Source organism: Aethalodelphis obliquidens, unplaced genomic scaffold (assembly GCF_003676395.1).
Source record: "Aethalodelphis obliquidens isolate GAN/ISIS:26980383/991018 unplaced genomic scaffold, ASM367639v1 scaffold32, whole genome shotgun sequence".
NCBI lineage: Eukaryota > Metazoa > Chordata > Mammalia > Artiodactyla > Delphinidae > Aethalodelphis > Aethalodelphis obliquidens.
The window spans coordinates 10,105,166-10,120,306 of record NW_020837976.1 but is presented as its reverse complement, the minus strand read 5'-3'; the positions used below and the strand labels follow the sequence as shown (position 1 = coordinate 10,120,306).

General features: G+C 37.1%; 1 protein-coding gene across 1 annotated transcript in view; it reads right to left on the bottom strand.

Annotated features, from left to right (window-relative positions):
- Window positions 1-6,852: 6,852 nt before the first annotated feature.
- The window catches only part of RNF138 (ring finger protein 138), a 43,370-nt gene continuing 35,081 nt past the window's right edge, over window positions 6,853-15,141 (bottom strand). The window contains exons 6-7 of the mRNA XM_027127693.1: window positions 10,801-10,908; window positions 6,853-9,191 (exon numbers count right to left, since the gene is read on the bottom strand). Coding sequence (XP_026983494.1) covers window positions 9,123-9,191; window positions 10,801-10,908 — 177 coding nt within the window. The 3' untranslated portion in view covers window positions 6,853-9,122. The remainder of the gene's footprint in view (window positions 9,192-10,800; window positions 10,909-15,141) is intronic.

The window sequence follows — 15,141 nt, the reverse complement described above, 5'->3', positions numbered from 1 at the left end:
CCTTCATTTCTTTTTCATTTATTTCTGATCTGATTTTTATGATTTCTTTCCTTCTGCTAGCTTTGGGGTTTTTTTGTTCTTCTTTCTCTAATTGCTTGAGGTGCAAGGTTAGGTTGTTTATTCGAGATGTTTCCTGCTTCTTAAGGTGGGCTTGTATTGCTATAAACTTCCCCCTTAGAACTGCTTTTGCTGCATCCCACAGGTTTTGGGTCGTTGTGTCTCCATTGTCATTTGTTTCTAGGTATTTTTTGATTTCCTCTTTGATTTCTTCAGTGATCACTTCATTATTAAGTAGTGTATTGTTTAGCCTCCATGTGTTTGTATTTTTTACAGATCTTTTCCTGTAATTGATATCTAGTCTCATGGCGTTGTGGTCAGAAAAGATACTTGATACAATTTCAATTTTCTTAAATTTACCAAGGCTTGATTTGTGACCCAAGATATGATCTATCCTGGAGAATGTTCCATGAGCACTTGAGAAAAATGTGTATTCTGTTGTTTTTGGATGGAATGTCCTATAAATATCAATTAACTCCATCTCGTTTAATGTATCATTTAAAGCTTGTGTTTCCTTATTTATTTTCATTTTGGATGATCTGTCCATTGGTGAAAGTGGGGTGTTAAAGTCCCCTACTATGAATGTGTTACTGTCGATTTCCCCTTTTATGGTTGTCAGTATTTGCCTTATGTATTGAGGTGCACCTATGTTGGGTGCATAAATATTTACAATTGTTATATCTTCCTCTTGGATCGATCCCTTGATCATTATGTAGTGTCCTTCTTTGTCTCTTCTAATAGTCTTTGTTTTAAAGTCTATTTTGTCTGATATGAGAATTGCTACTCCAGCTTTCTTTTGGTTTCCATTTGCATGAAATACCTTTTTCCATCCCCTTACTTTCAGTCTGTATGTGTCTCTAGGTCTGAAGTGGGTCTCTTGTAGACAGCAAATATATGGGTCTTGTTTTTGTATCCATTCAGCCAATCTGTGTCTTTTGGTGGGAGCATTTAGTCCATTTACATTTAAGGTAATTATCGATATGTGTGTTCCTATTCCCATTTTCTTAATTGTTTTGGGTTCGTTATTGTAGGTCCTTTCCTTCTTTTGTGTTTCTTGCCTAGAGAAGTTCCTTTAGCAGTTGTTGTAGAGCTGGTTTCGTGGTGCTGAACTCTCTCAGCTTTTGCTTGTCTGTAAAGGTTTTAATTTCTCCATCAAATCTGAATGAGATCCTTGCTGGGTAGAGTAATCTTGGTTGCAGGTTTTTCTCCTTCAACACTTTCGATATGTCCTGCCACTCCCTTCTGGCTTGCAGAGTTTCTGCTGAAAGATCAGCTGTTAACCTTATGGGGATTCCCTTGTGTGTTATTTGTTGTTTTTCCCTTGCTGCTTTTAATATGTTTTCTTTGTATTTAATTTTTGACAATTTGATTAATATGTGTCTTGGCGTATTTCTCCTTGGATTTATCCTGTATGGGACTCTCTGTGCTTCCTGGACTTGATTAATGATTTCTTTTCCCATATTAGGGAAGTTTTCAACTATAATCTCTTCAAATATTTTCTCAGTCCCTTTCTTTTTCTCTTCTTCTTCTGGAACCCCTATAATTCGAATGTTGGTGCGTTTAATGTTGTCCCAGAGGTCTCTGAGACTGTCCTCAGTTCTTTTCATTCTTTTTTCTTTATTCTGCTCTGCAGTAGTTATTTCCACTATTTTATCTTCCAGGTCACTTATCCGTTCTTCTGCCTCAGTTATTCTGCTATTGATCCCATCTAGAGTACTTTTAATTTCATTTATTGTGTTGTTCATCGTTGCTTGCTTCATCTTTAGTTCTTCTAGGTCCTTGTTAACTGATTCTTGCAATTTGTCCATTCTATTGTCCATTCTATCTCCAAGATTTCGGATCAACCTTACTATCATTATTCTGAATTCTTTTTCAGGTAGACTGCCTATTTCCTCTTCATTTGTTAGGTCTGGTGGGTTTTTATCTTGCTCCTTCATCTGCTGTGTGTTTTTCTGTCTTTTCATTTTGCTTATCTTACTGTGTTTGGGGTCTCCTTTTTTGCAGGCTGAAGGTTCGTAGTTCCTGTTGTTTTTTGTGTCTGTCCCCAGTGGCTAAGGTTGGTTCAGTGGGTTGTGTAGGCTTCCTGGTGGAGGGTACTAGTGCCTGTGTTCTGGTGTATGAGGCTGGATCTTGTCTTTCTGGTGGGCAGGTCCACGTCTGGTGGTGTGTTTTGGGGTGTCTGTAGACTTACTATGATTTTGGGCAGCCTCTCTGCTAATGGGTGGGGTTGTGTTCCTGTCTTGCTAGTTGTTTGGCATAGGATGTCCAGCACTGTAGCTTGCTGGTCGTTGAGTGAAGCTGGGTGCTGGCGTTGAGATGGAGATCTCTCGGAGATTTTTGCTGTTTGATATTATGTGCAGCTGGGAGGCCTCTTGTGGACCAGTGTCCTGAAGTTGGCTCTCCCACCTCAGAGGCACAGCACTGAGTCCTGGCTGCAGCACCAAGAGCCTTTCATCCACAGGGCTCCTTAATTTGGGATGATTCGTTGTCTATTCAGGTATTCCACAGATGCAGGGTATATCAAGTTGATTGTGGAGCTTTAATCCGCTGCTTCTGAGGCTGCTGGGAGAGATTTCCCTTTCTCTTCTTTGTTCTGACAGTTCCCAGGAGCTCAGCTTTGGATTTGGCCCCGCCTGTGCGTGTAGGTCGCTGGAGGGCGTCTGTTCTTTGCTCAGACAGGACGAGGTTAAAGGAGCCGCTGATTCGGAGGCTCTGGCTCACCCAGGCCGGGGGGTAGGGAGGGTCACGGAGTGCGGGGCGGGCCTGCAGTGGCAGAGGCCGGCGTGACGCTACAGCCTGAGGCCCGCCGTGCGCTCTCCCGGGGAGCCGTCCCTGGATCCCGGGACCCTGGCAGTGGCGGGCTGCACAGGCTCCCCAGAAGGGCGTGTGGCTAGTGACCTGTGTTCGCACACAGGCCTCCTGGCGGCGGCAGCAGCGGCCTTAGCGTCCCATGTCCGTCTCTGGGCTCCGCACTCTTAGCCGCGGCTCGCGCCCGTCCCTGGAGCTCTCTCAAGCAGCGTTCTTAATCCCCTCTCCTCGTGCACCAGGAAACAAAGAGGGACGTAAAAGTCTCTTGCCTCTTCGGCAGGTCCAGACCCCTCCCCGGACTCTCTCCCGGCCAGCCGCGGCGCACCAACGCCCTGCAGGCTGTGTTCACGCCGCCAACCTCAGTCCTCTCCCGGCGCTCCGACAAAAGCCGGAGCCTCAGTTCCCAGTCCCGCCCGCCCCGGCGGGCGAGCAGACAAGCCTCTTGGCTGGTGAGTGCCGGTCGGCCCGATCCTCTGCGCTGGAATCTGTCCGCTTTGCCCTCCGCACCCCTGTTGCTGTGCTCTCCTCCGCGGCTCCCAAACTCCCCCACTCCGCCTCCCGAAGTCTCCACCCGCGAAGGGGCTTCCTAGTGTGTGGACACTTTTCCTCCTTCACAGCTCTCTCCCGCTGGTGCAGGACCTGTCCCTATCCTTTTGTCTCTGTTTAGTTTTTTCTTTTGCCCTAACCAGGTACGTGGGGGGTTCCTTGCCTTTTGGGAGGTTTGAGGTCTTCTGCCAGCGTTCAGTAGGTGTTCTGTAGGAGTTGTTCCACGCGTAGATGTATTTCTGGTGTATCTGTGGAGAGGAAGGTGATCTCCGCGTCTTACTCTTCTGCCATCTTCCCGGAAGTCCCCAGCCAAGAAATTTTTAAAAATAAAAACTAAATTTAAAAACTGCCCCAAAAACCATCAAGGAGGTACATGTAAAAGTATGAAATTACAACACTCCCTAACACCATACACAAAAATAAACTCAAAATGGATTAAAGACCTAAATGTAAGGCCAGACACTACCAAACTCTTAGAGGAAAACATAGGCAGAATGCTCTATGACATAAATCACAACAAGATCCTTTTTGACCCACCTCCTAGAAAAATGGAAATAAAAACAAAAATAAACAAATGGGACCTAATGAAATTTCAAAGCTTTTGCACAGCAAAGGAAACCATAAACAAGACCAAAAGACAACCCTCAGAATGGGAGAAAATATTTGCAAATGAAGCAACTGACAAAGGATTAATCTCCAAAATTTACAAGCAGCTCATGCAGCTCAGTAACAAAAAAACAAACAACCCAATCCAAAAATGGGCAGAAGACCTAAATAGACATTTCTCCAAAGAAGATATACAGATTGCTAACAAACACATGAAAGAATGCTCAACATCATTAATCATTAGAGAAATGCAAATCAAAACTACAATGAGATATCATCTCACACTGGTCAGAATGGACATCATCAAAAAATCGACAAACAATAAATGCTGGAGAGGGTGTGGAGAAAAGGGAACCCTCTTGCACTGTCGGTGGGAATGTGAATTGATTCAGCCACTATGGAGAACAGTATGGAGGCTCCTTAAAAAGCTAAAAATAGAACTACCATAGAACCCAGCAATCCCACTACTGGGCATATACCCTGAGAAAACCATAATTCAAAAAGAGTCATGTACCAAAATGTTCATTGCAGCTCTATTTACAATAGCCTGGAGATGGAAACAACCTAAGTGTCCATCATTGGATGAATGGATAAAGATGATGTGGCACATATATACAATGGAATATTACTCAGCCATAAAAAGAAACGAAATTGAGCTATTTGTAATGAGGTGGATAGACCTAGAGTCTGTCATACCGAGTGAAGTAAGTCAGAAAGAGAAAGACAAATACCGTATGCTAACACATATATATGGAATCTAAGAAAAAAAAAAAAAAAGGTCATGAAGAACCTAGAGGTAAGACGGGAATAAAGACACAGACCTACTAGAGCATGGACTTGATGACACGGGGAGGGGGAAGGGTAAGCTGTGACAAAGCGAGAGAGAGACGCATGGACATATATACACTACCAAACGTAAAATAGATAGCTAATGGGAAGCAGCCGCATAGCACAGGGAGATCAGCTCGGTGCTTTGTGACCGCCTGGAGGGGAGGGATAGGGAGGGTGGGAGGGAGGGAGACGCAAGAGGGAAGAGATATGGGAACATGTATATATATAACTGATTCACTTTGTTGTAAAGCAGAAAATAACACACCATTGTAAAGCAATTATACTCCAATAAAGATGTTAAAAAAATAAATAAATAAAATAAAATAAAATCTTGTTCCTACAAAATGCCGTGAAAACAGAACATCCTATACCTAGTTTATTAGAAAGGTCAGATTCTTACCTGGTTTCAGTGGAAAACCATTTGGTTACACTCTTCACCTGTTTTTCCTCAGTTATTACGAGGGGAAGACCAGTCAGTTTTCAGGTTTTATCTAGACATGGAACCACTAGGTGTCAACACGCATGGAGAAGGAACCATTTGCAATACACTTAACTTCCACATACAAATATTTAAAAGTAGCTTTAGAAGCTACTTTTTAGCTTTTCTGTTCTGGACAGAAAAGACAATTTACAAAACTGACCTAGATATTTCAAAACAATACTGAGCAAAAGTAGCCAGATATAATTTTTACTGAGTGCTTCCATTTGTAAGAGTATAAAAACAGACAAAACAATCTGTGGTATTAGAAGTTGGTGGTGGGACTTCCCTGGTGGTCAGTGGTTAAGACTTTGTGCTTCCAATGCAGGGGGCACGGGTTCAATCCCTGGTGGGGGAACTAAGATCCCACATGCTGCGCAGCATGGCCAGAAGAAAAAAAAAAAAAGTTGGTAGTAGTGGCAAGTAGGAACAAGGGGACTTACGGGATTCTAACAACTTTTCTTGATCTGTGCTCTGATTATTGTTCACAATTTCAGTGTCATGTACCGTTATTTTGCCCATTTAGACAGACATGCCATTTCCTCCCTCACATCTTGTGTATTTTCTTCCTCTCCATAACCTCCTTAGAATGGCTATAATTCATTAATGTCTCTCCTCCGTATTCACTCCCCTGCCTGTTCATCTTATATTCTGCAATGGTATATCCTTCACCAATCTATTAAGAATTCTTATTACACAGGAAATTGCATGGTATAGTGTAATGCAAGTTTGTCAGTCAAGTACCTAATAAAATACACACATTTATCTTCCTCATTTCGGGGTGAGAGTGCAGTCACTCCCATTTCTCAGCCTCAGAATTGGACAATCGCTGTTGGGGTGATGCAGGCTGTAACACACACTTTCAGGTCTCTGTATCTTCTTTTAACCTCTTGATATAACTCATTTCCATTCCCCATCTTTTTTCAGAACTGTACTGCCTAATTAGAAAATTATATTCCATATTAAGTGGTAACGTGGAATGAGTACTTTATTCATATTTCTATTAGTTTTACAGTACATGTATTCTGGGCCACACCTTTTCTACAAACATCACAGCCTCCAGAGAGGGTTTATTCTTTGAGTAGCAGCCCTAAAGGGTTCCTATAAAGTTATGATTCACTGAAGATTGTAATTAATACTTGCTAAACATGCAACAAGTATGTGACATGGTATTTGGCAATACATTCTTAGAACCCTGATACCTTATTTAAGGGTAACTTTTCCATTTAAAACTGTCTGTTAACCAGTTAACTAGCTTTCTGTCTGGTTGCTAGCATGGTCTGAAAATCCTGCTGTGTGAACACTTGATAAAATAGCTTTATAAGTTGATTAACATTTGAAAATAAAGATAAAATAGGTTTGTAAAGGTAAACCCAACATATAGTATCAGCATGTGGTATCTTTCTCCTATCCACTTTTTTAAGTGCAAAATAATGGGTCATCTCCTACATGTCTTCCAGGGTGAGTTATGAGAGTTAAATGTTATCATGTTTGCCTCTAGACAAAATTTTAATGAGACACACAAGTAGGAGAAAACCACGTTTAATTGAAAAATAAAGCAATACATCTCAAATAAGACTGTTTAACAACATAAACTGTAATTTGTTGAGGCCTGTAAGTGGTATTCTGATATTTAGGTAGAGTATCAATACAGTTTCCTCCCTTATCCTGACTCAGCTATATGCACGTTAAAAACAAGGACTGTCTCATGAATTTAAACTGTGTATCTGTAAAGCCAATCCCTATTCCTAATCCACTGACAAAAGGAAGGGAGGTTTTAAACAAACATTTCCATACTGAGGGGCTCCCAGATAAAAGCAAATAAAGTCAATATTTTCCTTACAAAAAAAACTTATGTGAAAGACACACCAGACTATAAATGATATTTAACTAACCCACAAACTTCAAAACACAATTTCATCAAGATGATCTCTACAATTTTCCTTTAAAGAAGTTCTCAAATCCCAGAATGGTTTAACTTGACATACTGGAAGTACTAAATTTTGAAAGAAAGTACTAAAGTTATTGCTTAAACTGGAAAAACCCATGGTCAAAAGTTTTTTTAGAAAAGAGTTTGTTAAACAGCTATTCTTACAATTACACTCATGTAACCGCAGAGAAATGTTCAAGCACATAGTAAACATCACTCTTTCGAATGACACAACCAAGGCATATGTTAACATGTATGGCTTTTTTGGTGATTGTTATTACTACCCATAAATTACTGTTTGACTGAAAAAGGTTTTTACAAAACTCCACTTCCAAAATTAACATTTTTATTAAATCAAGTTAAAAAAATGTTCACTGTAGAAAAGTCAACAAGGATTTTAACAAAATCAAAATATACCTTTTTATACAATATATGTATATATTAGCAGCAAACTACTTCTGAGACTTTCTTTTATGTTCTTTTGAGTTATTTATTTTAAAGAAAGCATCAACAATGTATTAGTATGGAATGTCAGCTAATCCACTCTTCATCTTTTATTCTGTGATTTGGGCCTTCTAGTACAAGTTATTTTATGATTCTCATTAATGAATACTAAGAACAAACCCAGTTTTTGACTAAAATGTAGTGAAACAGAGTGGCTGGTAGAATCCACCTCACTACTATAGTCCCACATTACCTTAAGATAACAAATGAGCACCATATAAACAGGTAATTGTGTAGGTGTGTAAACTCATTTTTAAGGTGTAATAGTAGCCAAGTAGATAACTTAGCATTTGACTGTTACTTTAAAAATTTGGTGACATACAAAATTTTAATCAAATCAGATAAATACTTTGATCCCATATTGCTTGTGCATTTTTAAAATCTTAATAGAAATTCTGTATATAACCTGACAAACTGCATGCATATATGTGTATATACACATACAAAAGTGTATGTATATATGCATATACATCTTTAGATTTGAACAAATTTCTAAACTGAGACGAAGTCAAACCTCTCATTTAAATATATATATAGAATGTAATATCACCAACTGAAAGTTTCTAATAAAAGTTTCATCTTAGCTAATCAGCAATTCTGCTATTGAAAATTCTGAGGCCAAAGAGCTGTAATTCAGCTTACTGTACTTTAGGCTTACAAATTAGTCAGCCAAACAAACAAGATATGAAATTACCAACTGCCCACCAAAGAAATAAATTTTTCTCTTGATATTTCCTTCTAACAGCAAAAAGGAAATATCTATACAATGAGCTTTCACTTTTTAAAGAGTCAAAATTAGTAAAGAAATCTCACTAGTCTTCAAAAATACTAAACATTATATAAATACAATTTTCTTATAATAGTTGAATTCCTCTGCTAGAATCTGTATTTAAAAAAGTTTCCTTTGGATTGTTTCATTTAGCACTTCAAGTCTCCATTCTGCAACTCAAATAACTGGCTCAGATTTGTTAGGTTTATATCAATCTCATCTTTCACAATTTGGTACTCTGTTACCTGTGTACAATAATGTCAATGGGAGGAACTGCACCAAATTTCAAAAGCAAGGAAAAATTCAATATGTAATATAAAAAGATAAGTACAACAGGGATTCCCTTTTCACCATTACATTAATGAAATATAATCCTTTTAATGCTTTTAAAGATAATGTCCTAACTTTTATCTTTAAACTTATCAAGAGAATGAAGTTTTTAGATGGCCCACCTTTTTCAATTAAAAACTAAATCAATAGACTGAATTACTTTTATTAATATGCACATCAAGTTATTGAAACGGTGACTTCATGTAGTTTTCTCCTTAAAGATGGCACTTGCAGGTACAAAGATGCAGAGACGTCTACAGCCTTCAGACGTTTACCTGAAAAGATTCTTCAACAGCAGTTTGATATTGGGTTTCCTCATCTAGCTGAAGATTCTAAAAACAGTAACATTAACATGTCAATAGGAAAAACATACTCAATACTTAGTCCAATACATTACACATCTTGATACACATACATACTTGAAACAGTTTATGTTACACCATATACTTCTTTAAAATATAAGCACTAAATACCTAAACTTTTAATAAAAAAATTCAGTTACAATTATTTAGGAATAATTGATAAATAACAGATGATTAGCAGACAATGAAATTTGAGAATTACAGTGTTTTATGATAAGTTATTAATTGAAAGTAGTATAGTTAAGGGTAACCCACAATCATAAATTTTCTGTCATCTCTAGAAAAGAATGCCAATGTTGGAAGGTATATTTATTTTAAAGAAAATAAGCACTTATTACATTAAGACAGTTGAATTAACATCATCTTAATCATAACATAAAGGTAAAAATTACAGTTCACTCAGTCTGATTATACTACTACTCAACTTGAAAAATTCTATTTCCTTTCAATTATGGTCTATGGACTTGCTTTAAAATAGGCCTCCATTTGACAATCTCAAATCATTAAAATTACATGTTCTTCTGTGGCAAGGTAAAACAGTCTGACAATTAGATCAAAAGCAGTTCACAAAATAAATTTTTGTTTTTCCAAACACATAGTTCTCCAGATGCAGTAACCTTTCTTACACTGAGAATTTAAGAATAACCTATAATTACTTCATAAAACTACTAAAATTATCAGAGTACACTTGAATTTTACATATATTTGAAATATTATTACATATATATTTTTATACAGTGTGACTAAAAAATGTAAATTACACAAAATAAAAAATATATATATCAAGAATGACATAATTTCAACACTGGAGGGCAGAAGAAATGGAAATTCTGTTCATGCCATTCTCAGAATTGCACATGTCTGTGCTTATTACATAAACTGGAAAACAAGTATGAACCATTCTTTGTCAGGCTGAATCTTGAATTAGATAAGGTTTTAATTCATTGAAGATGAATAAAATGCAATTTCACAATTAATAAAATGAAAGTCATCTAATTTTTTTTTTTGTAACTATCAAGACACATTTGGGAAGTAGAAATTAACCTCATGCTTTGCTCTGGGGATCCATTTTTATATTATATAACTTCCCTCATGCACTCTGTTAAAGCAGTGAACTAAGGCCAGAATCTGCCATTCAACCTGGCTTTACATAAATAAGCTCCCTCATTTTTAAAAAGAATGTGTCTCACGTGCAGATAAAAGAAATCTATTATGAGTTTAACAAGCTACTTACACTACACAAGAAATACATCCTCCATCTGTCATACCAATTTTACTTTTCTAGCAAGTATAATTTTCCTTAAATCTAGACAGTTTTCATATATATCATCATTTTGTTAATCTGGGGGTTTGCTCTTCCTCTATTAATTATCTCTCTAATATAGAAGGTGGACAGTAAATTCAACTTTTACCACTTCTACAAACCAAAATTCACCTATATTATCATAAAAACAACAGAACTTGCTCTATAACCATCCAGTATGATACATCTTGCCTCAAAACTCAAGTCTAGATTGAAAAAGTTAATTTAACTTCAATATTTAAATGGTATTTTCTTAATCTTGAAAAACTCACTTACCACAAATTCTCCATAATCAAACTGATGCCTTTGATTTAGATGACTAACGAAATTTCTAGTAATCTGGCTAGGATCTCCCCAAGGAAGAGACACACAAATAGGACATGTCTATAAAAAACACAGTATTTCAAATAAAAAATCATGAAAATAACCAAACAACATTATTGAAAGTATTAAAACATGTTACAAAAAAATCTACATGAAAAGCATTTCTAAGGGCCAAATTTCATGACTAGATTATTTCTAGATCAAATTACCTTAGATAAATTACACTAATCCAACACAACACAATAAAAAGAGAGATCTAACATGTTCTATTACTTAAATCTGATTATGCTACTGTTTTAACAGCAACACCATATCCAGCCTTAACCAACTGTAATAATAATTACCAGTAACCAGTATGTAATCTCATTAGAGCCATACAATAACTGTGACATAATTATTATTATTAGTTTAATTTCATTTATAAGTAAGATGAAAGCAAAGGAAGCCTTAAATTGTATCCTTAAGGTTTCAAGTGAAGTAAGTACATCTTAAAAAGTGAATGAATTACAGACTGAAATGAAACAAAACAGAACTTTAGTAACTGGACTATAGCCAAAGTTTGTGCTATGTTGAATATAATGCAGAAACAAAAATTCACTAATGCAATATAAAACAAATGAAATCTCTTAAATATGAGATTTTCCCCAGGAGATGTCTTTGGCACTGTATCTGTTTACTTAACAGTAACAGACCCTCTCCTAATGAGCAAAGTAGGGGGAGTATCTCCCTTAGCACGACCCGAGACTTTAAGGGCATACTGGGGCATACTCTTCCACAACTTTTTGTAAAACTGCTAAGATGTATCCACAATCCTTATTTTATCTTTTGATACATTTTCCTTCTAATTTCTGAAGAAAATATTTACATATCAAAATGGTAAGTATCTCTTCCAGCTCAGTTTCTCCTGTTTGATATACAGTTGAAATTGAAACTCATGCTCCAAATGTGGAGCTGTAGAACCATTAACACAATGTTGGAATCCTGCACTCTGCTCTATTCTCCTTCACTCATCAAAAAAGGTCTCACCACTCTCATACACACCCTCAAAATGGCATCAAAAAGATATGTATGCATCACATGGAGGCTAAACAATACACTACTTAATAACAAAGTGATCACTGAAGAAATCAAAGAGGAAATAAAAAAATACCAAGAAACAAATGACAATGGAGACACGACGACCCAAAACATATGGGAGGCAGCAAAAGCAGTTCTAAGAGGGAAGTTTATAGCAAGACAATCCTACCTTAAGAAACACGGAAAAAAAAAAAAAAAAGAAACAGGAAACATCTCGAATAAACAACCTAACCTTGTACCTAAAGCAATTAGAGAAAGGAGAACAAAAAAAACCCCAAAGTTAGCAGAAGGATAGAAATCATAAAAATCAGATCAGAAATAAATGAAAAAGAAATGAAGGAAACAATAGCAAAGATCAATAAAACTAAAAGCTGGTTCTTTGAGAAGATAAACAAAATTGATAAACCATTAGCCAGACTCATCAAGAAAAAAAGGGAGAAGACTCAAATCAATAGAATTAGAAATGAAAAAGGAGAAGTAACAACTGACACTGCAAAAATACAAAAGATCATGAGAGATTACTACGAGCAACTCTATGCCAATAAAACGGACAACCTGGAAGAAATGGACAAATTCTTAGAAATGCACAACCTGCCAAGATTGAATCAGGAAGAAATAGAAAATATGAACAGACCAATCACAAGCACTGAAATTGAAACTGTGATTAAAAATCTTCCAACAAACAAAAGCCCAGGACCAGATGGCTTCACAGGCCAATTCTATCAAACATTTACAGAAGAGCTAACACCTATCCTTCTCAAACTCTTCCAAAATATAGCAGAGGGAGGAACACTCTCAAACTCATTCTACGAGGCCACCATCACCTTGATACCAAAACCAGACAAGGATGTCACAAAGAAAGAAAACTACAGGCCAATATCACTGATGAACACAGATGCAAAAATCCTCAACAAAATACTAGCAAACAGAATCCAACAGCACATTAAAAGGATCATACACCATGATCAAGTGGGGTTACCCCAGGAATGCAAGGATTCTTCAATATATGCAAATCAAACAACGTGATACACCATATTAACAAACTGAAGGAGAAAAACCATATGATCATCTCATTCGATGCAGAGAAAGCTTTCGACAAAATTCAACACCTATTTATGATAAAAACCCTGCAGAGAGTAGGCATAGAGGGAACTTTCCTCAACATAATAAAGGCCATATATGACAAACCCACAGCAAACATCATCCTCAATGGTGAAAAACTGAATGCATTTCCACTAAGATCAGGTACAAGACAAGGTTGCCCACTCTCACCACTCTTATTCAACATAGTTTTGGAAGTTTTAGCCACAGCAATCAGAGAAGAAAAGGAAATAAAAGGAATCCAAATCGGAAAAGAAGAAGTAAAGCCGCCACTGTTTGCAGATGACATCACACTATACATAGAGAATCCTAAAGATGCTACCAGAAAACTACTAGAGCTTATCAATGAATTTGGTAAAGTAGCAGGATACAAAATTAATGCACAGAAATCTCTGGCATTCCTATACACTAATGATGAAAAATCTGAAAGTGAAATCAAGAAAACACTCCCATTTACCATTGCAACAAAAAGAATAAAATATCTAGGAATAAACCTACCTAAGGAGACAAAAGATCTGTATGCAGAAAATTATAAGACACTGATGAAAGATATTAAGGATGATACAAATAGATGGACAGATATACCATGTTCCTGGATTGGAAGAATCAACATTGTGAAAATGACTACTACCCAAAGCAATCTACAGATTCAATGCAATCCCTATCAAACTACCACTGGCATTTTTCACAGAACTAGAACAAAAAATTCCACAATTTGTATGGAAACACAAAAGACCCCGAATAGCCAAAGCAATCTTGAGAACGAAAAACAGAGCTGGAGGAATCAGGCTCCCTGACTTCAGACTATACTACAAAGCTACAGTAATCAAGACAGTATGGTACTGGCACAAAAACAGAAAGATCAATGGAACAGGATAGAAAGCCCAGAGGTAAACCCACGCACATATGGTCACCTTATCTTTCATAAAGGAGGCAGGAATGTACAGTGGAGAAAGGACAGCCTCTTCAATAAGTGGTGCGGGGAAAACTGGACAGGTACATGTAAAAGTATGAGATGAGATCACTCCCTAACACCATACACAAAAATAAACTCAAAATGGATTAAAGACTTAAATTTAAGGCCAGAAACTATCAAACACTTAGAGGAAAACATAGGCAGGACACTCTATGACATAAATCACAGCAAGATCCTTTTTGACCCACCTCCTAGAAAAATGGAAATAAAAACAAAAATAAACAAATGGGACCTAATGAAACTTCAAAGCTTTTGCACAGCAAAGGAAACCATAAACAAGACCAAAAGACAACCCTCAGAATGGGAGAAAGTATTTGCAAATGAAGCAACTGACAAAGGATTAATCTCCAAAATGTATAAGCAGCTCATGCAGCTCAGTAACAAAAAAACAACCCAATCCAAAAATGGGTAGAAGACCTAAATAGACATTTCTCCAAAGAAGATATACAGATTGCTAACAAACACATGAATGAATGCTCAACATCATTAATCATTAGAGAAATGCAAATCAAAACTACAATGAGATATCATCTCACACCAGTCAGAATGGCCATCATCAAAAAATCTGCAAACAATAAATGCGGGAGAGGGTGTGGAGAAAAGGGAACACTCTTGCGCTGTCGGTGGGAATGTGAATTGGTACAGCCACTGTGGAGAACAGTATGGAGGTTCCTTAAAAAACTACAAATAGAACTACCATATGACCCAGCAATCCCACTACTGGGCATATACCCTGAGAAAACCATAATTCAAAAAGAGTCATGTACCAAAATGTTCATTGCAGCTCTATTTACAATAGTCCGGAGATGGAAACAACCTAAGTGCCCATCATCAGATGAATGGATAAAGAAGATGTGGCACATATATACAATGGAATATTACTCAGCCATAAAAAGAAACGAAATTGAGCTATTTGTAATGAGGTGGATAGACCTAGAGTCTGTCATACAGAGTGAAGTAAGTCAGAAAGAGAAAGACAAATACCGTATGCTAACACATATATATGGAATTTAAGAAAAAAAAATGTCATGAAGAACCTAGGGGTAAGACAGGAATAAAAACACAGACCTACTAGAGAATGGACTTGAGGATATGGGGAGGGGGAAGGGTAAGCTGGGACGAAGTGAGAGAGTGGCATG